Genomic DNA, 22968 nt, shown 5'->3' on the forward strand with positions numbered 1-22968 from the left:
CCAGGATCTGCCCAACTCATCATGTGCTCCTCTCACTTCTCGGAATCTCTCAAATGCGTGATGGTCCTTCAAACATCTCCTCTCTTCATGTTAATGAGATGCCTACATCAAATCAATTCAACGCTTGGCATTTCAGACTCAGTTGAGAACGAGTTCGTAGATGCCCTCAAGGCATATCGGGCAAACCCTGACAACCAGACCTGTGAGGTGGTGGTACGTACCACCTTGATGCACTTGCTTGTTATTGAAGATTCAGTTGGCCCGACTACTCTTACAAAAGCCAAGCAAGCAAGGGACACTGTTGTGCAAATCAGGCTATCGGGATTTCTTGAAAAGGACATTCCCAAACTCAACAAAAAGGAGGAGCTCTTTTCGGAATACCTTAAAATGCTGAACAGGATCTACAACCAAAATCAGTTCGCCAACAACCGTGAGGACATAGTGTCCTCCCTGCATGAATGCTGGGGAATGTGGCTCCTGGTCAAATTCGACGAGGACAAACCGACAGAATCACTGCGGCTGCAGCTAACACAAGACATGGAAGGCGCTTTGGGAAATCTGAAGTCGAATCAGTCCCCCTCGTCCATGGTCTACTATTACATAAGGTCTGGAAACAGACTACGGCATCAAGGCAGGCTTGCGGAGAGCATTGAGATGTACACCAGAGCTACTGAAGACCCCTGCTGGGGGGCCATTGCTTTTTATAATCGTGCAATTTCTACCCTAGCTCAAAAAGGCAATGGGTACGTCGCCCGGGCGTTAGCAGACCTGGAAAAGGCTGAGAAAGCGGTGGATTCATGCATGCAGCAGCTGAACCACATTTTTACGTATGTACGAATCTCCAGCAAGGATCCGAACGGGGATGACAGCTCGCTTCAGAATCAAATTAAAGCAAAGTACCTGGTGCAGCAGATATTGAAGGCAAATATTGAAGAAGCCGTAAAGTCGTTACGAGAAGCTAAAGACCGGGGCAGAGACGTGCGGACCACAGAAAAACATCTGCTGCTCCTGCTGCAAGACTTTATAATCCTTACACAAGTCTCTCCGACGGAAACGGTGAGAGAAATAATGAATCTTCACTCACTGGGATTGGACACTGTTGTCTCTTTAGAAACAAGGTTCTCCTTTGCCGGATATCTGACAAAACTCTTCACATCATGAAGGAATTCTATTTTTCTTTTACAGAAAAGGGCTGTTAGAATTATCACTAGAAAATACAGAGTTTCTCTCTGTTTTTCAGTTAAAATGATTAATTCTATGATTTAGTAGACTTTTATATTTTATTGTTTCTGTATAAAGGTCATTAAAACACATTGCCTTCAAACATCCAACTAAATTTTGTTAAGATAAAGTGTTTTTATAATCTTAAGGAAATTGAGGTGTTTGTAAAGCCTAAATTTAGAATTAGTTTAAAGGAGCTTTGAAAGAACTTTCATTCAAGGAATAGGATTATTGAATTAGAGTGATGTTAAAAATGCTAGATCAATGTGTGTGTTTAAAAGAATGATAACATTTGGTTTGTTTAAAAAATATTAAAATAGTAAAAATACTATTGAACGACATGAACTGTTGTTCGAAAAGACTTAAATGTTTTTGTTTAGTTTTGTTTTCGGTAAATTACTATTGTTTTAAATTATTTTCGGGATAAAAGGGGCAGATATTTCTATATATTACATTTTTGCTTATAAAGAAATGAATAAATCTTCTAAAAAAAAAAAAAACTGTATATATATATATATATATATATATATAAATATATATACAGTTTGACCTATACATAGCACATAAAACCATAAATTAGCGCTAGGTATCCATACTGATTTTGTGATTATATCATGTAATATTCTGTAATCTATTATTTTCTTTTGCTAATTGTAAAGAGATTAAAGTATAATTTTAAATACCATGTGAAATCATGATTGATAACTTTGGTATGATTTTTCATTATTATGCAACTTTTTTTCCAATGAAATGTTGTATTATGAAATGGATATATTGTATATCCTGTCTCAACTCTAGCAGGGATAAGAATCAATCCATCCATCCATCAATTACAATAATGTTCAATAGTACATTAAGGGCAACTTTTACAAAAACAGGGATTGACATGAAAGTTAATAACTATATTTAATATTTTTAAATTAAAAGACAATTAAAAATAACAGTCAATAAAAAAATAGATAAAAAATAATAATAAAATAATAATAAAACTAAAGGTTTAATTGACCAAAATTTAAGATCAAAAGAAGATAAGAGATAATAAAAAAGGTTAAAAGCTGTGTAGCGGATGTATGTGCGAATAATATTTAATAAAAATAAAGAAAAGTTATAATGAACAATGCAGTGGTGTTTTTTCATAATAAATCCACAATATTTAAGTTAAAACACACATTTTAGTTGTGTCCCTGTGTTGTGGTTTCACTCAGTCCTGTTACCGTTACACATTACCCTGATCATCTGAAACATCTGGAACATTCTACAACAGGAAGTCACATCATCAGCTGGTTCTTCTGAAGATCATGGGAAGACCAGAATAAATTTCCAAAGTTCCCTCATTATTTTTTCTGTATATTTGATCGTATTGTAACGATGACTGAGGAGCTCAATCTCAACACTCAGTCCTGTTACCTAAATTCATTCTTACATCTAATTGGGTTCATTTTTAAAATACAATTTGTTTTTTTGGGGGTGGGGGGGGGGGGGTTGGGGGGGGTTTGCTAGAATGTTCTCAGTGTGCTCAGATATTAGCATAGCCGCCATTTAGCCATTTTTCATGTTTTTGCTAATTCTATACAAAAAAAATCTTTCCTGTTACTCAAAACATTAAAAGTAACAGGAGTGATTTTTTTGTCATAAATATCAATTATTTGAACATGCAGTCGAACTTTTTTTTTAAATAAAGACTGTAGCACAATAATGCTTAGTATACTTTATTCTACCTTTTCTCACTAGTGATTTACAATCATCTCGTAATTCATATTTGCATAATATTTATATTTTATAAAAGACCATATGATTTTATCACAGGATATTGTTGTGATTAATACAGTTATTTTTAAGGGATTGACACCAGTAATACAAATCTAACTGTTTCTAACACAGATTATTTTATTCAAATTTTAATACCTATTATTAAAAGTCTTAAGAATGAAAACGTGATTAATCACAACATTCTAGATTAATTTTATAAGTTTTTCTTATTTGATTGAACTTTAATTATTTATTGCTTATAATTTGTCGAACCATCAGCATTTGTGAAATTGAGAAATGTAAAATAGTACCTGGATCAGCTGTTTGTGAATCTGATTCTAATTACTCACCAGATTCACTGCGATGATGATGATGATGATTCAAACGTCTCACAGGCTCGACTCTTTTTCTGAATCATTTGGTTCATTTGATTCAATCTCCCAGAAGCCCCACAGAACCAGACAAGAACAAACTTTAAACTGTGAACTTCCATCAGAACACTAAAACAAAGAGGCTACAAATACCTGAGACAAACAAGCAACACCTGGGGTAGATAACGAGGAGGCGGGGCTACAAACGAGGCACAAGTGGGACCAATAATGAGACATTCCTCCACTGCAGTGACTGAAACTGGTGGGAAATTAAAATCAGATCCTTTATTTTAAGTTTAAATTGTTCCAAACAGCAGATTTTTACAGATCCTTCAATTAAAACAAATTCTAATGGTTTGATACACAAGTAACATGCGATTTTTCTCCACAAAAACAGTTACAGAGATCAGCTGCTTTCACTTTTGTAGGCGTCGCCCAAAACACGTATAAAGATTTGTAACCTTTCAAAACCGTGTGACGTAAGGAATCCTGTTTTGGCACATTGATACCAATCTTTACTTATTTTGTCTTCAAAATGATCCCAAACAAAAAAGAAAGAGTTCTAAAAATAAGATAACATCTTATAACATATATATAAAAAAGGAGATATAAATAGAGATAAAAGAACAAAATTGAGAAAAGAGAAGATAAAACAAGAGATCTCAAAAGAAAACCTAAATTAAGAGTTCTTAAATAAAAGTACAGAAATAAGAACTTAAAGAATAAAAGAAAACGAGATATTAAATAAACGTTTAGAGAGAAGAACTCAAGATAAAAAGAGAGATATTAAATAAAAGTTAAAATAAAAAGAGAGAAATATAAAATAAAAGTATTGAGAGAAGAACTAAAAATAAAAGAAAGATCTTCAATAAAAGTAGAGAGAATATCTCAAAACTAAACAAAAAAAGAGATATTAAATAAAAGATAAAAAGTAAATATTAAAAGAAAAGAAAAAAGAATAGAAAATACATTTTAAAAATCTGAAAATAGAAAGAGAGATCTGCTGTAGTGATCTCTGACTATTATAAACATTTACAAACGTAACTCTGTAAAACCTGTAAATAAATGTATAAATAAAGAGGCGTACGAGGTTTTAGGGAAAGTTTTATTAGAGAGTTTTATTATTAATGAAGAGGGAAAGTTTTATTAGAGAGTTTTATAGATAATTAATAAGTTTTGGTTCTTGTTGTTTCTTGTGATTCATTTATAAAACAGGAATAAACCTCAGAATCAACATCAGGGTACCTGCAACACACACAGACACACACACACAAACACACACACACACACACACACACACACACACACGTTTTTTTATTAGTTAACCTTAAAAGCAAAATTACATACTTATACAACTGTGTTTCTGTAATAATCAATATTAAGTATTAACTATTCTTCTACTTCTAAAAGCTGTATGTGTGCTTTTATTTTTGCACATCTGTTTCAGCAGTGGCTACTTAAAACAGTAATTTAACTAAAATATCTGAATATATATATATATTTTTTTTTTTAAGAAAAAAAAACCCTGTTTATCCGATAGCTCCTCCATACAGGGAATAGTTTACTTTACCTGCGGTGAGAAGCTGGTTGCAGTGCAGGAAGGTGGAGGAGGAGGTCGCCGTTGTTTCTGCAGTTGAGTTGGTTGCTATGGTCACGTTGCCGGTGGTTACGGTGATGATGGTTGTGTCGTTGTTGGTTGCTGACATCAGCGGACTGCTTGAACCTGATTGGCTGAAGGAAGATGCTGTGGTGACGCCGATGGATTGAATGCCGGCTGTTGCTGAGCTGGTCGAGGTGCCGCCTGGTGCACCAGTGCTGGTTACCGTAGTTACGGAGGAGATCGTGGTTCCAGAAGTAGCCGTGGTCAAAAGCGAATTCGCAGCTCCGGTGGTAGAGTTGGCTGCAGGTGAAGCTGTAGTTGCCGAGGTAACGCTGGTGGTGGTTGCGGGTGCAGCTGTGGTTGCCGAGGTAATGCTTGTGGTGGTCGCAAGTGCAGCTGTGGTTGCCGAGGTATCGCTGGTGGTGGTTGCGGGTGCAGCTGTGGTTGCCGAGGTAACGCTGGTGGTGGTTGCGGGTGCAGCTGTGGTTGCCGAGGTATCGCTGGTCGTGGTTCCAGGTGGCGCTGTTGCGGCAGGAGTTGAAGACGTATCAGTCAGGAACGACGATGTTCCGACATTTGTTAGATACATAGTCACGGTCGGATTTGCCGTAAAGCTGGTATCCGTAGGGGTTGCTATGGCGATCCCGGCTGTTCCGACCAGGAGAGCGATAGTGGGAAAGCTCCAGAGCTCCATCTTCAACAGTGCAACCTGACAAACAGATTTGTGAAATGTAGACAAGCGTTGTTAAATAAATAATAAAAATTAACTCAAAATGTATTAATGAATGGACCGATAGAAATCCTCCAAAATGACCTAAAAACTCACTAAATTGACTTCCATTAACAGTTAAAGGGAACATATACAACATTCACTTTTGGCGTGTTTTTATATGTACATTTATATGTACACTTACACCTATCCGGATCTATCCCTTCACTGCATTATGAGAGTGGTAATGCTCTTACTTTCACTATTAAACATATCCCTGAGTTCTAGTGCTGTTTTTATACCATTTGATTCATCTAACGTTTTAAGTGAACGTTTTAAGCGTCGATCACCATCATTCAATCATTAATCATTTTTACAACCACATTCCTTCCTGGAAGATGATGTTTTTCTCCATTGTTCTTCAACTTTTTAATAAATTGTTGGACAATTCTTAACCTGATTTTTGTAGTTTTAGCTGCAATCTCCTTAGATGTTTCTTCTGCAAAATAAGCAACTAATTTGAGCAATTAGTTAGCCACAAGCGGCAATTCAGGGATCCAAGCACGAATCTTGGTAAAATACTGATAAAATACATATTTTAGACAATATTTTGATTAATTACTTTATTTTTTTAAAATAAGTATTAAATATACCATTTTAAACGTTTAGTTTCTAATCACCATCAGAAAGCCTGCGTCTGTTTTAACTGATTTCTTTTTATTTCATTTTTTATTGTTGTCTTACTTTTTATTTTTTTATTTAATTATTTTTTCTTTACTTTCATTCTAATAATCTTAGTTCATTATTATTTATTATTTACCATTTCTTATCATTCTTATTATTTTATCATTTGCCTTACTGCAAAATAAGTAACTAATTTTAGCAATTAGTAAACCACAAGCAGCAATTCAGGAGTCCAAGCACAAATCTGTGTAAAATATTAATAAAATACACATTTTTATGAATGACTTAATTTTTTTTTAAATAATAAATAAATATAACCACAAGCAGAAATGCAAGGGTAAATGCACAAATCTGTGTAATATACTGATGTATTGATTTGATTCATATGATCTTAGTTTATTATTATTCATTTTACCATTTACTATCATTCTTTTTATTTTATTTTATCACTGACTTTAATTTTTTTCTGTTTTTGTTTTTTTTTCTGTATTTTAAATTTGATACTTTGCTTTACTTTATGATCATTTTATTTAGATTTTCGATTTAGATTTATATATATATATATATTTGTTTTTTTTTATATTAAATGTATTTATTATTTTTTCCCCTAATTTTTTATAGATGTTTTAAGTATTTCTGATCAAAGGTTTTCAATCCCTTTTATATTGTAAATGAGGATCACCCTCAATATACTTCCAAGTTAAAGGTTATTTGATTGATTGATTGAATGATTAAAAATATACACACACTTTTATCAATTAGTTGCAATTTTTCTAAATAATGAATTTTCCATAAGTGGCAATGCAGGGGGTCCAAGCACCAGTCTCTATAATACATGCAGTTAAATCAATAGTGAATTTCCTCATGTTTTCTGGCTGTATTTATATATTTTTCTTACCTCTCTGGTTTCTCTTCAGGTTGATTCTTCTTTGCTTCTTTCAGTGGAAACCTGTTTAAAAATGTCTTAAATTGTAAAATTTAGTCACTAATCATTCAGTAAATCTCAGGATCACTTCACTGTACTCTCTGAGCTCCAGAGCAGCAGAGAAACGCAGTAAAGCTCCAGCAGACACACGATCTGATAATCTGATACTGATCCACCTTAAATAGCTGCTGCTTTTCAAAAGAGCTACTTTAATCTCTGAATCTGTTATCTATTAATCTATTAATTACTGAATCGAGCAGGTATTAAAGGTGGAGTCAGAGCTGGCAGTCTTCCTGAGCTCAGGTGAGCTGCTGGAGCTTCAGGTTGCTGGGTGTTCACCTGTACGGATGATCTTCTGCAGGCGCTGGAACAATAGTGAGCTGATAGTGAGCTGATGGGAGCATTGTGATGGAGGAGATCTGCTTCTTGGTTTTAGCAACACTGTTGGGGTCCTCCATGAGAACCAGATGATGAGGTAGGAGATAATTACGGGTTTGGAGAGAATGGAGAGGAGTTTAGGCCACGCCCCTGAAATTTTACACTGTCCTGAGATCAGGGATAAACTGTAACTATAATCCATACAGCCATCGTGAGCTAGCAACCCAAAACACACACCTGAGTTCATACCTGAGATCACCTGAGCAACACTGATTTATAACAAGAACCCAACAGTAAAAAGAAAAGACCGGATCTATTTAAACATACAGTATCAAGTAATTGAATGTAATTGTATGTAATTAGCTCATTGCTCGGGATTGCTCAGCACTGCCCTCAACAACAAAAGCCCACCCTACACTGAAAAAAATGATGCGCAAAATTTACCTTAAAAAACTTTCGCATTTGCTTTTTTTTAACTTCAACTCTGTTTCAAGACTTAAATGTGACAGAGTAAAATAAGTGAACTGAACTTCAGTCAATCCTTTCTTTTAGTAAACTTTACTTCATTTCTGCATACAATATTACCTAATTACAATTACTTCACTTATTTACACGTACAGCCTCTAAAAGAGGATCCGGCTCAGTTTTTCTGAACGCGAGCGGCTGGTGGAGCAACGGGGACTTCAGAAGAGGAAACTCAGAGCTCAGTAGCTCCTCCATTCACTCAGAGTAAAACCAAAGAAATGAAGGAGTGAAGATTCTGACTCAGCTCTCTCTCTCTGACTGAACATAACCTGGAATCGGATTCATCCACTCTGAAAAAAAGTTACAGACATCAGCTTTAAAAATCGTATTTTATATACAATATTTACATCACTAATCTAATTTACAATAAATAACCACAAATGTGGGGTGCAGGTGTTCGAATCCCAGTCATGCAGCTTGCCATCAGCAGCCGGAGCCCTGAGAGAGCACAATTGGCCTTGCTCTCTCTCCCTGGCTGGGGACAGTACAGTAGATGGCGCTCTCTCTTTCTCCTCATCACTCTTAGGTTGATGAGGATCAGCACAAGGCTGCGTCTGTGAGCTGATGTATCAGAACTGAGTCGCTGCGCTTTCCTCCGAGCATTAGCGCTGTGATGCTACTCGGCAATGCTGACCAATCAGCAGCAGTTCAAGTTCTTCGGAGGCGTGTGCTATATTAGGGAGAAAACGGGAAAAAATTTAAATAAAATGATATATAAAAATTACAATAAAAAATAACCACACAAGTAAGCGAACGTGATTTGAATCCCTTTTTATTAATACTTTTTTTTTCAGTTGTTCATTGTTTTACACAGAATAATTATTAGCCACACAAGGAATTTTCGATTGTATTCTGTTATAATGTTTTTAAGCTTTTTTTTTGTTAATAATATTAATATCCCCCTTTCTTTTAAATACTAATGCTAGAAAAGGTTACACAACGACTAGCACACTGATGTCTAACCTGTGAGAACACTGAGACTGTAACCTAGCACAACAGAAAAAATAAAATCAGGATTAAAAAAGGGTTTTATTCAAGAGAAAAGGAGTCAAATAAAAAAAGAAAAGAGGACGAGCATTTACATTCTCGCAGCTCCGCCCCCAACTCAACTCAACTCAACAGGTTCTTTGTCCCTTTTAAATTTATATTTTTAATATATATTTATATTTATATATATTTAATGAACCTCCTTTTCCCTTTTTTGGTTTAGACTCGCTTTAGAAATGGAAAATCAGAGAGGCCTCGATCTCCTCATCCAGTATAAAAGCAATATATCACTGATGAAAGCGATGTTCGTGTACAGTGATTGGCTGAAACCATACGTTTTACCTCGCCCACTTACGTCAACGATTAGCATTAGCATTAGCATTCTTCTGCTCCAACATCAGACACGAACGAGGACAAAGGACAAAACTCTTTAGGCTGGGATGGGGAACTGGGTTCCTGTACAGCTTCAGGTGACTTCCTGCTTATTAAGGTCACGCAATTAAAAGTACTATTGGACTGTCAGGTGTCGTGGGCGTGTCCGATTCCCAACCTGGCGAATCAGATCTGTTTCTCAGATCAGATCTATCAAGATGTTTCAACTGTCCCCACTATTATTGTGATTTGCGAAAAAAGTGTTCAGATCGGATTTGCCTGTCTGAACATCACAAACAAAAGTATCTGAATGGGTTGCTATGGTAACAATGTCGACACAGTACAATACGATTTGAGCGTCCACAATGCGACGACTTTCAAATCACTTCCAAAAGTGGTCTTGATTTAGATTTTAGACTATAAAAAAGTCTAATTGTAAACACCCTCCAAAGATTTTCAGATTTTATGTGGATTCTGACGGTCTTATCAAAATCAGAATAGTCTAGATAAAATGTAGATAATCTATAAACTGTATAATAAAGGATGTTTTCGTTTTGCGATTGATGCAAAAATCTGATGTGGATCTCAAAAATCAGAACAATCTAGATACAACTTAGATAATCCAAAAATCGTATAATTGAGGGTGTTTTTGTTGCGTTGAAATTCTGAAATAACATATTTAATGTGGTTTGTGTCTGTTCAGACTTGCAAAAATCAATCTGATCAGATTTAGGCTGGAAGTCTGATCACATATTCTTAGTCTTTGTGTCTCAGGGGGACGTCTGTGAAAAATATTTCACACTTCTACTCTTTAGTGATAAAACTCCTGCATGCGGGGGAAAAAAAAAACAGGAGGACCAGTGAGTTTTTAGTTTTTAGCCTTTTTTTCTAGGTCACGTGACATTGCGGAGTTCAGTAGCTCCTCCATTTCCACTTGAAGACGAAACTCAGAGATGTGCGTCCGGACGGGACTAAAATTACCGGAGGAGCACGGAGTTCAGAGAAAAACAGTAGATAATTCAGCCTGTAATTTTCTCAGAGGACGTCTGAGAAAAACACCTACATGATCGTTCTGGACGGGAATAAAATCACAGAGGATAAAAACCCCCATAAAAGAAAAACGTACCCCAAAACCACCTATTAGGCTTTAGTTCCCCAACCCTACCTAAAGATTAAAGTACTAAAAATACTAAAGAAGACCTTCTGTAACTTTTTTTTTCAATCAAATCTAATCTCTCCATCAATATAAAAGGTATCGGACGGGTATCTGCTGTCGTTAAATCTGCTGAAGTCATTAAATTTTGCGTTATTTACGCAATTTTTGAAGTTTCAGGGCAGTGCTATGCTGAATTTAATGGCTTCTTACAACACATTAAATATAAATAATTTTCTTGTGTTGCTAAAAATAACAATCAATAATCAATAACAGTTCTGGTCTCTGATTGATTTGTATTGGCGATAATATCCACTTGGCGATATATATCTATAGGCTGCGTTTGAGTTTTATTAATTAGCTTATTAATTAGGCTATTAATTGGCAGTAATTCAGGAGCTGGAATAGACACTACTGATGCAAATAATCAATAATAATTTGCTATTGATATCAGTAGCTGATTGACAGTGAGGAGGAGGACGATTATAGGCGATTGATTAGGTTAAGTGCTAAGCAGGTAACCTGTTGGCAGTGTAGGGTTAAGCTGGTTAAGCTGGTTAAGAGATTGGGGGCTTTGATTTTGACTTAATTTTTTAATTTTTGGTCAAAATCGATGAAAAACTGATTCACTGTTAGGAGTGACTTCCGCAAATTCCCTTGATGTATGCTTCCCAGGCTTAAACTTGTGTCTAAAGTCAAACTAAGACACACAAATAAAAAAAATACACCAAATCTGATTCGTTTGGACATTTAAATAGTTAAATTTTTGATTTATCGTAATTCTAATAGAATTTTTTGTGTGTTTAAGATTAATCTACGACTAAAGGCTCATTTATACCCAACGTTCAATATCGATACGAATGCAGAATAAGAAGCATTCTATTTCTACTTTTGATTTAATTTAGGAATTTTTGGTCTAAATCGATGAAAATTTGATTAATTGTTAGAGGTGACTTCCGCAAATTCTTGCTGAATTCCCTTGATTTATGCTTTCCAGGCTTAAACATGTGTCTAAAGTCAAACTAAGACACACAAATAAAAAAATGACAAAAATCTGATTCATTTGGACGTTTAAATAGTTAAATTTTTGATTTATCGTAATTCTAATAGACTAAGAATTATAATTTTTTGTGTGGTTAAGATTAATCTATGACTAAAGGCCTAATCAATTAATAGGCTAACTCCTCCTCCTACTTCTTTTATTTCACATTGCATTGTGGGATAGTAGTGTTAATCATAACCACGTTTAAAAAGTGATTGGTTCTGAGTTTTGAATTGTGAATTTTTTATTTTACCCAACTTTTTTTAACAGTTAGTAATTAGAAATTAGTACGCAACTGGGATGCTAATTAAAAAAAAACTATAAAAATGCTTTTTAAAGCACTTTACTAACTTAAAAACAAAATTAAGGACTTATTTTTTTAAAGTTTAATCTTTAAAATTATACATAAACATAAAATTACTTTTATCAATCCTAAAGGTTGGGAGCACTTTTCCTAAGATTAACAATAATTATTATTTTTTGAGCCCTAATATATAGAATAGGAATCAAACCTTACAATCTTAAAACTTCTTCAAATCTTAAACCCATTTCACTCTGGTTTTACTCGATTTTAAAAATAAAAAACTGACACTTTAATGATCTGAATGGTTGCACATCAAAAAAGAAGACAAGAACAAAAGAGCAAAAAACATAAAAATAAAAAGCTAAATAATTCAGGCATGCAGTTTTGGAGCAGGCAAACATACCGAAGTTCCCGAAACCGGCCGACGCTAAAACAGCCTTTTTTAAAATTAAGTTTACGTACTTTTTTCCCTCTCCCGCTTTTATTTTATTCCCTTCTTCTAAACAGGGCGAATGGAAGACATGAGCCAGGGTCACGTGACCACGACTATCCATAATCATTATACTTAGCCTTTATATCTCAGCAGCAGGATTGGAAAAAAAAGAAAGAAATATAAAATTACAAACAAAACGAAGAGAAAAAAAAATAGAAAAAAACGTAAAAACACCAAAAAAGTAGAAGAGTATTTGTTAAAAAGAAGAAATCGACGTACACACATTGAGTATTTCTACTCTATTATTACGCATTATTGTGATTTTTTTCTCTAGTTTTTATTTTTTTTCAACATGTAATTATGTAATTATAAGAGAGGTGTTATTTTTTATTACATTATTATTGTAGTAATTTATTAATTTGTATATTTATATGTATGTATGTATAATCGTATAATCATTAATATTCATAATATCAGTAAAGTAATATTACTATTGGTTAGCACTACATGTGGGTCTCTCTACAGGCCCTGTCCGCGCCGCAGAGGTTAAAGGGCTCTAACGTCTGCCAGACTTTAGGTTGACGGCATGGCTTCTCTCTCGTGGCCATTCGCTTTCTCCCTCCTCTCGCGTACCTTTTTCTATCTCTCTTTCTCTTTTTCTGCTCTCGCGCTTCCCCTCCACGTACACGGGATGGACGAATCAATCGTAAAATGAGAAGAATGAGATTAAGTTTGGTAAGAGGAGATTCTCCTTTCGCGCTACTTTCACTTTTTCACGTTTCCTCCCTCTCTCTCTCGCGCTCCATTTAAACACTTTATACGGCGTACTTTTACACTTTAGATGAATGGATATGACTGAATTTTAGTTGTGAAAGTGAAAACTTAAGTTGACTTCTTTCTCACAAAAGCTATCCATCCATCCCTCGCTCTCTCTCTCTCTCTCTCTCTCCCGCTCTCTCTCTCTCTCTCCCACTCTCTCTCTCCCACTCGCGCTCTTCAGCAGGACACCTCCATGGTGTTGGAGGGGCTGGGGGGCAGGTTTCCGCCCTGCGAGCCCTGAGACAGGGTGCGGGACCGCGAGCGAGAGCCCTCCATGGAGTAAGAGGAGGAGAGGGAGGTGGTGCGCGAGCGCGAGAGGCGGGTCATGCAGGACGAAGCCACTGAAGGAAAAGAAGAGAAGAAAGAGAAAGAAATAAACACTGTTTTAAAGCCATAATACATTTATGTTTCAAGCTGAAACGATTTGCAATGGAATTTCACTGATATTTTAATAAGATGCTGTTCCTCATCCAACCTCTAGATGGAGCTCCAGAGCTGGAGCACAGATCCAGACACTCACTAGAAGAAACCACCATATTTTTCGCACTATAAGGTTATTTAGTGAGTAAAGTGCTTCTGATTATTTACAGTAAGAAGCTTAGATTCCCAAATTTCTCCAACACTACGGCTGGAGCATTAGCATTAGCATTAGCGGCTAATGCCACCTGACAGCGCTACACTGAGCAATCCTGAGTGTTCTGATAAGTCAGGGCAATATTTGCTAGTAGTTTGTCTGACGTAGCTTATTTTAACACGGTTAAAACACAGACTACAGTCTGATACAGGGTCATCTTCAAAAAAATTGAGTATCTTTGAAAAGTTTGAAAAATTTCAGTAATTCAGTTCAAAATGTGAAACTCATATATATTATATAGATGTATTAAAAACAGAGTGATCTATTTTAAGTGTTTATTAATTTTATATTTGATGATTATGAAGTGTACAGCCAATAAAAACCCAAAAATCAGTGTCTCAGAAAATTAGAATATTATATATTAAGACCAATTGGTACTTTTGGTATGCAGTACTGTGGGCAGTGTGCCAAGTCCTGCTGGAAAATGAAATCTGCATCTCTATAAAAGTTGTCAGTAGCAGAGGGAAGCTGTAAGATATGAAGTGCTGTAAGATTTTGTGGGAAAACAAAACTGCACTGACTTTAGACTTGATAATAAAACACAGTGGATCAACACCAGCAGATGACAGACATGTCTCTCCATTTAACCATCACTGATTGGTGGAAACTTCACACTAGACCTCGAGCAGTTTGGACTGTGTGTCTCTCCACTCTTCCTCCAGACTCTGATCCCTTGATTTACTTTAAATGAAATGTAAAATTTACTGATGATCAGTGATGGTTTGGAGAGACTGTATATATATATATATATATATAATCTGTTGTTTAATCTACTGTTATTCTCGTTAATGTGATAAAAGTACAGATTACATCCTGAGGATGATGTTTATCACACCAATTTATTATAATAATCAGAGCATATCGTCATATCGCATCCCTCTATCAGAGGACGGAAGCTATGATAAATTAGATGAGTAAACATCACACAATAAACCGAGGCTTATCTCCTCTTAATGGGTATTGATTTCTCCAGCAGATCTATCCATCTGATAAACGATGAAATGATGAAATGATGAAATGACCGTGAGCTACTTACTGTATCCCATTCCCTGGATGAAGTATTTAAAAGCCTCGGTCAGCTTGCTGGGCTGCAAAGAGACATAATACAGAAATACTGATAAATATTGCCATCTTTCATTAACCTTATTATTATTTATTACAAATTATATATATATTTATCATTATATATTATTAATTATTTTAGTTACCTGAGTAAGTTGTGGCATTCCCCCAGCATCAGCCATCTGCAGAAAACAAAAACATCAGAAATAATCTTATTTATAGAACATACTATATTTATCTGTTGATGTATTTGCTTATATTATATGCCTAAATGTTTGTGGACACCTTTCTTATTAATACAAACAAATACATCTTTAAGCTGCACCAGTTTACGCTGACACAGATGTGCAGATGCATTCACACAATGTAGTCTTGTGCATAAGATTTAGAATACCCCTCTGTCTGCATAGAACTGTACAAGAAGGTAGCCTCTTCTGAAGCTGATGCACAAGAAAGCCTGCAAACACCGCTGCTGAACACCAGCAGTGCAAGAGCATAGATTATAACTGGAACCATGTCCTGTGCTCTGACGAGGACATAGATAGCTCAAGATCAAGGTTTAGGCACAATTTGAAGATGTTCACTGTAAGGTGTTCACAGATGATTTTTAGTATTTAGATATTAATTCCTATATGTCGAGTTAATTTCAGGATTAGTCTATCTATAATCTATACTGCTATACAAGCTGTAAACTCACTACTCTAAGTTATATCAAATTTTCATTTCTACAGTGTTTCCCATAAAAATATAGATCAGATTTTTTGCACCTATATTCCTTATTTTTTTCTAAAAGTCCTCAGTGTGCCTCAATCATTATAATTCTACAATTACACATCACATGGAAAACATGGTGACACCCCTGTTCCTTACTAGTGTCGCATAATGCTTCTTATTATCTGGTGCGCCTTATAGTGCGAAAAATATGGTAATAAAGTATTTTACGAGTATTTGTGATGGATGCACTTTTGTTGGGAACTGTACTTGTATATAAATTATTATTAAAGCTTATGACAATCGTTATGAGAAATGATTTATGCTGTTATAATGCATTATTAATATAAGAATTATAGGAAGTTTTAACACTTTTTAATACCGTTGATTTCAGAAGAAACAATGAATCCAGTCTTTGTCTTTTTGCACAATAGTTTTTTTTTTTTTATATTTATCACTGTTTTAAGGAAGTAGTCTATTGTTTTGTTGGACTTTGTACAGCACTGTAAAGTAGTAATAACAAAACTGAACAGTAAATGTAATTTTACTGTAAAAAATCTCATTTAAAGGTTAAGCTGCAGAAAGAACACTGCTCTACCTTCAGGAATGAGGTTGTGGTTGGGTCCAATTTGCTGTTGCACTCCACCTAGAGGAGTAAAATGAGTAAAAATCAGTAAAAAAATCAGTAAAATCAGTGTTTAATCAGGATATACAGGATATACATTATACAGGACGTACTGCAGCTTCTTCATAAGGTGCCTGGTCCCCTACCACAAGCATGACAGGACACCTGAACAGATACAAACACACAGAAGACAATTATATATTATGATTTCTGCATAAAATCATCATTTTTCATTATTATATGAATAATATTATGATTTTCTGTATCTGGCTGATTCAGACAGACTCACTTGAGGGTGCTGTTACGGTCGATGTTCAGATCCCTGCGACTGAATTCAGAAAAATAAGAAGAAAAATTAGGTTTAAATGAATTATTCTGCTTTAAAATAAAGCAGTAGCCTCCACATTCTCACTAGTAGACGTTTTGTTCACCAGTACTGTTGTGTAACGGCTGATGACGCAGTCGCTGGTAATGCATGACTGCACCACTAATGCATGCGACAAGTTTGAGCCCTTATATAATAATGTATTTTAAAGCACAGCCTTAATTTACAATTCAAGTGTTTGTGTTTATAAAGCTAAAAATGTGCTTAAAATATAAAAAAATCATAAGAAATAAAACAGAAAACTATTTATTTTTGGTTATTCTGGTCATGCACAGGGTAAGGCACATGTGTGTATATGTATAATAAACTTATTTATTTAATCTTTTTTAACTATAATAATGAATTTAATAACACATATATATATATTTAATAACTAAAACAAGTACTGGTCAAACTTAGGCAGCTTTACTTTTTTACAAGAAATGGTTATAGACTGCATGTTTAAATAATTGATATTTATGACATCAAAAAAATCACACTTTTGAGTAACAGAACTGAAAATAACAGGAATGAGTTTTAGTATAGAATTAGCAAAACCATTAAAAAATAGCTAAATGGCGGCTATGCTAATAGCATGAGAACACTGAGCACATTCCAGTGATTTTTCCAAAATTTGTATTTAAAAAATACAATAATATTTTAATATTATTTTAATTCTAATTATATTTAAAAGTGAAGTGTATAGTTAGATATTGGGGACAGATAGCAAATGCTATTCTTTCAGTGTTCTAAGTATTTTTGTATTTTTTTATATAAATAATTTACTTTTGCAATTAGGTCAACACACACAACAATATGCTTAATAATAAAATGTATTTTAAAGTTATTTTGTGTGCAAAATTATACATGTAATTTCCTGTGGACAGTAGGGGTGGGCGATATGGCCCTTAAATAACATCACGATATTTCATGGTATTTTTGCAATAACGATACTAAATTTTAAAAATATTTAAAGAATACACTACTCCAACAAAATGAAAATTTAATTTTGTTATTGCATACAATATGATATGGCACACCCCTAATAACTAAGATATTAAAAAATACAAGATTTTTATCAGTTTTGTGGCGACACCCCTGTTCCTTACTAGTGTCACTAAAAAATGCACCTTATAATCTGGTGCTTATGTATAAAAATAGACCAGAAAATAGACAAAAAATGCCATATATAAACTAAGTGTGTGTGTGTGAGCAGTGTGTGTGTGTGTAAGACAGTACCCGCTGTAGCTCTTGAAGAACAGCTCCATGTTGATGAGGTTTGGGGCTTTAGTGAGTCTATCTCTGTGCGACTGGACGAGCTCTGTGTTGGCCGACAGTTCCTCCTGCACATATACATACACACATAAATATATTCATATATTTAATCAATCATAATCGCAAACACACACACATATATATACATAAATACACACCTGGCTGAAGAGGTGGCTGAGAATCTGCTCTGTGAGGGAGGACGTCAGCGTGCTGATCTGCAAAAAACGATAAGCAGAAAATCATTACAACAATGAATGATTAGAATAGCACTGCTAAGGTAAATGTTTGATTAGAATAGCATTGCTGAGGTAAATGTATGATTAGAACATCACTACTAAACTAAATATATGGTTAGAATAGCACTGCTGAGGTATTTGTATGATTAAAATAGATTATGATTAGAACATTACTACTGAAGTAAATGAATGATTAGAATAGCACTGCTAAGGTAAATGTTTGATTAGAATAGCATTGCTAAGGTAAATGTTTGATTAGAATAGCATTGCTGAGGTAAATGTATTTGATTAGAATAGCACTGCTAATGTAAATTTATGATTAGAATAGTACTGCTGAGGTAAACATATGCCAAGAATAGCTTTAATGAGGTGAATTTATAATTAGAACTACACTTTTACCTTTTGGGCGGCCCAGTCCATCCAGCCACGAGCGTTCGGATCAATGTTGACCAGAACCAGACCTTCCACAGAGTCCGGATTACTCAGCTAAAAAGAGAGAAAAAATACTGAATTAACCATTTTTACAAAGAATATAAAAAATATAGAAAATAATAAGACTTACAGGACCAGTCAATTCAATAGAACACAAAAGGAATCATGTAGTAACTTAAAAAGTGTTAAAAAAAAATACTTTTAGTTTCTGAGGCTGGTAACTCTGATGAACTTATATCCTGTACAACAGAGGAAACTCTCGCTCTTCTATCCTTTCCTAGGGTTAGTCCTGATGAGTGCCAGTTCCAGCATTATAACATTATAAGTCTTTTTTTTGGACTGACGGATTTAATTTCTTCTTTAAGTATATACATTTTTTAAATCTTAAATTCTTAAAACTCATTTTTATTCTCATATTTTATGCTTTTAAGCCAAAATGAGATTTGATCTTTAATATGCTAATTTTAATATTTGTTTTATTAATTATTTTTTATTTTATTTTATTTCTACCTTGTCTTACTGTTTTAGTGTTTGTTTTACAAAGTAATTTTTTCAAGTAATTAACTCTTGATGAGTTCAGCACAGCTGTTAACTGAAAGCCTGAATTCCAGGTGACTCTACCTCATAAAACGGACTGAGAAAACAATCTCAATTTAGTATTAATCTACAATACAGAACATTTTAAAATAATAGTAAAAAAACACTAAAATTACATAAAAATTATCAATTAGTTTACCGTGAACCGTGAGAGGATGTAAGCTCCTGCTCCGACTCCAACTCCAATCACAGAACGGAAACTGTACCACAGGAGAAATAAATAAAGCAGAAACACAGTTAAAAAAATTTGTTTTTTTGTGCATTGTTTTAAAAAACAGAAATAAATCAATAAAAAAATTGAACTGAGTCCTGACTGAGGGGAGGAACTCACTTGAAGTACTGCAGAACCGCAGGAATCATCTCTGCAAGCTGATCCATGGAGGCGTACTGATACCTGAAACAGACCAACGACATGCTAACTGTTATTTTGACATGTTATCACTGTATTTTTTACATTATAAGGCGCACTATCAATGAATGTCTATTTTATGGTGTATTTTCATACGTAATACACATCAGATTATAACAAACATTTAAAGAGGCACTATTCGGATCTTCTAATTCTTAGCAGGACTCGCCGCTGGGTAGTGTTTTGGGGGAGTAGCTAACTAAGTAAATTAAAGCTAAGCTAAGTAAACAAAACTGTCATTTTTAAAAATGGATGTTAATCTACACGGATTTTTCTCCTGAAAAGCTTCCATCTTTTACAGTAAGCTTAGATTCCTGAATTTCTCCAGCACTAAAGCTGGAGCATTAGCATTAGCAGCTAACCGCTAGCACCTGACAGCGCTACTCTGAGGAACCCTGAGTGTTCCCGTAAGCCAGAGGGATATAAGCTAGTGGTTCATCCCACGTAGCTTGTTTTAACACGGTACATGCACAGACACTAGTCCGATATACTCACCTCTGAACAGAAGAGAAAAAGCTAGCGCTTAGCGTGGTTACTGACTGATGCTAATACTGCTCCAGCAGTGCTAGCCAGGGTTAGCAGCAGGCTACAGTCTGATATACTCACCTCTCAAGAGCAAAATAGCTAGTGCTTAGTGTGGTTTGCGATTAATGCTAATGCTGCTCCAGCAGTGCTAGCCAGGATTAGGGGCAGGCTACAGTTTGATAATAATCATCTCTGAATGACGAAAAAGCTAGCGCACCTAGAAGCTAATGCTAAAACTACACCAGTCTCAGTGCTGGAAAACTAAACTGAAACTCCTGTATAACTCTGTAATTCATACCCTGCAGGGTAGGGGGCAGCGCCGTCCTCCTGTCCTGGAGCGTCCACGTGAACCACAGTGAAGTTCTTCACTATCTCCTGCATCTCCTCAAACTTGAAGAAAGTGGAGAAGCAACTCTTACCTTAGAGAGAGAAACAAGCAAATTTAGACAAAAATTAAAATGTAAATTAATGCTTAAGGAAGACTGTAGACTAGATTAGAAGAGTTGCAGTGCTGACGTAAATTCATGGCTAGAACAGCACTGTAGAAGTAAATGTATGATTAGAACATAATTACTGAAGTATATGTATGATTAGAAAAGCACTGCTGAGATAAATGTACAATAAGAAATGCAATACTGAGGTACATGTATGGTTAGAACAGCACTCCTGAAGTAAATGTATAATTCAAATAGGTCTGCTCAGGTCCATTTATGATTAGAATAACACTGCTGAAGTAAATGCATGAATAGAATAGCACTACTGAGGTAAATGTGTTTGCGTTTTTTACGTTTTTGGCTTGAATATTAAATATGTGTTAAATAAATATTTTAAAATATTATTCAATGATAAAAAAGGCAAAATATTCATTATTCTGCCAAACATGCTTTTCCATATGCCAGCGTACATTTACACAATTGATTTAACAATTTAATTTACACAATTTAAAGCAAACCGCTCAGTATTCTGACAAATGTTTAATTTTCCTTAGTTTCTATTTTAAATACCAGCATAAATTAACGTTTTTCAGTTATATAGACGTGTTGTATATGTATGTTTTATATATGTGTATAACGTACTCTCCATTCCTAGATCGTGGAAGGTGAGAATAGCAGGTCGCCGGGTGTTTCCTGTGCCATGCAGCGTCACATGCAGCAAACCGTGTGGAGTCTCAATACTGTGCTCCTGTAAAACACATTATAAATATATAGCATTATAAACATACACAGCAAAGAGCTGATCATTTTACATCCCATCAACCTTGTTTAGAGAGTATCTCACCTGTCCCTGATCCAGCAGTATTCTGGCTGCAATCTCAGCCTCCTGTAAAGAGAGAGAAACACAACAAAATATAAACATATAAAAATGCACAGTTACATATTTACCATATAAAAATTAGTATAAATGTGATGTTTTTGTGGTAGTTTTAGTGCTATTTTAACATATGGTCATCCATTCCATCGAATAGGTGCCATTTGATTGTTGTAACTCTTCCAAATTAAACATATTTTTTAATATATTTTTTCAACTCTGAATCTAATAACACATATATTTGAGTAAAAACTGTTATTTTTATATATTTACATCAATACTGTGTTTTTAACAATTGATTCAGTACGGTAAACCATTGTCTGTCTTGCGATGTTCTGATATATTTATAAATATCGTTCATTGCTATTATTTTTCTGAAAATATATCGTCCAAATATATACAGCTCTGGGAAAAAACAGAGAGCTCAGTTTCTGAATCAGTTTCTCTGATGTTGCTATTTATAGGTTTATGTTTGAGTAAAATGAACATTGTTGTTTTATTCTATAAACTACAGACAACATTTCTCCCAAATTCCAAATAAAAATATTCTCATTTAGAGCATTTATTTACAGAAAATGAGAAATGACTGAAATAAGGAAAAAAGATGCAGAGCATATTCATATTCATGAAGTAGTTTTAAGAGTTCAGAAATCAATATTTGGTGGAATAACCCTGTTTTTTAATCACAGTTTTTTTATCCACCAGTCTTACACACTGCTTTTGGATAACTTTATGCTGCTTTACTCCTGGTGCAAAAATTCAAGCAGTTCAGTTTGGTGGTTTGATGGCTTGTGATCATCCATCTTCCTCTTGATTATATTCCAGAGGTTTTTAATATGGTGAAATCAAGGAAACTCATCATTTTAAGTGGTTTCTTAATTTTTTCCGGAGTAGTATATTTATGAAAGTAAATTATACACAGTAATTTGTTATATAAAGCTGATTTCATTTATATGAGTGAGTGCACTGAAGTGATAAGTCTCAGAATCTCCAGCAGGGGGCTCCAGGAGCTCTCAGGAGATGAACCAGGTCTAAATCTATATTTCCACATACAGGAATCCTTAATTCAGCTGAATTTAAAACATAGGAAGCTAAATATATGGCAGCTGTGCCCCCGGCACCAGAGCCCATCACCAATAAGATCAGCGAGCCCTCAGATGATGGGAGGAGAGCGGAGCTCCACGTGACGCCGGGCGGAGGAGAGATGACGAACAAAAGCTCTGATGGCAGTATCGGCCGTGACGTAGAAATCCCCCGGCTAAAAACAGCCTGGCTTATTTCTGCTTCCATTAGTGTGGAAATAAAGATCTGTGGACTCTGAGCTTCTCTCTGATTCAGAGCAGCAGATAAACGCTGAGTTTAATATTCAGCAGATCTGCACTATTTAAACATCTCAACCCCTCTAAAGAGAGAGAGAAGACTTTAAACACTGCATATCTGACTGAGTAACTGATGGACAGATGAGCAGATAGATGGATGGACAGATGGAGAAGTACACAGACAGAAAGAAAGAAAGAA

General features: G+C 34.9%; 2 protein-coding genes across 2 annotated transcripts in view; both read right to left on the reverse strand.

The window, feature by feature from the left end:
* Positions 1-4323: 4323 nt before the first annotated feature.
* On the reverse strand, positions 4324-8827 carry LOC125787642 (uncharacterized). Its single transcript, XM_049472140.1, has 3 exons — positions 7233-8827; positions 4912-5650; positions 4324-4586 (listed from the first exon to the last, which is right to left on the reverse strand). Exons 2-3 carry the CDS (start codon positions 5633-5635, stop codon positions 4546-4548), a joined length of 765 nt encoding a protein of 254 aa, XP_049328097.1. The 5' UTR covers positions 5636-5650; positions 7233-8827; the 3' UTR covers positions 4324-4545.
* Positions 8828-8918: 91 nt separating this feature from the next.
* The window catches only part of ndrg2 (NDRG family member 2), a 42888-nt gene continuing 28838 nt past the window's right edge, over positions 8919-22968 (reverse strand). The window contains exons 3-16 of the mRNA XM_049472136.1: positions 21421-21462; positions 21219-21324; positions 20441-20561; positions 19540-19602; positions 19348-19408; positions 18579-18665; positions 18102-18158; positions 17908-18011; positions 16594-16632; positions 16418-16469; positions 16278-16325; positions 15115-15150; positions 14943-14994; positions 8919-13613 (exon numbers count right to left, since the gene is read on the reverse strand). Coding sequence (XP_049328093.1) covers positions 13450-13613; positions 14943-14994; positions 15115-15150; positions 16278-16325; positions 16418-16469; positions 16594-16632; positions 17908-18011; positions 18102-18158; positions 18579-18665; positions 19348-19408; positions 19540-19602; positions 20441-20561; positions 21219-21324; positions 21421-21462 — 1032 coding nt within the window. The 3' untranslated portion in view covers positions 8919-13449. The remainder of the gene's footprint in view (positions 13614-14942; positions 14995-15114; positions 15151-16277; positions 16326-16417; positions 16470-16593; positions 16633-17907; positions 18012-18101; positions 18159-18578; positions 18666-19347; positions 19409-19539; positions 19603-20440; positions 20562-21218; positions 21325-21420; positions 21463-22968) is intronic.

This window comes from Astyanax mexicanus, chromosome 25, assembly GCF_023375975.1.
Source record: "Astyanax mexicanus isolate ESR-SI-001 chromosome 25, AstMex3_surface, whole genome shotgun sequence".
Taxonomy (NCBI): Eukaryota; Metazoa; Chordata; class Actinopteri; order Characiformes; family Acestrorhamphidae; genus Astyanax; species Astyanax mexicanus.

Coding starts and splice junctions, on each gene's coding strand:
- LOC125787642 (XM_049472140.1), bottom strand. CDS start 5,635: ATGGAGCTCTGGAGCTTTCCCACTATCGCTCTCCTGGTCGGAACAGCC. Junction 4,587..4,911: donor CAACCAGCTTCTCACCGCAG/GTAAAGTAAACT, acceptor TGTGTGTTGCAG/GTACCCTGATGTTGATTCTG.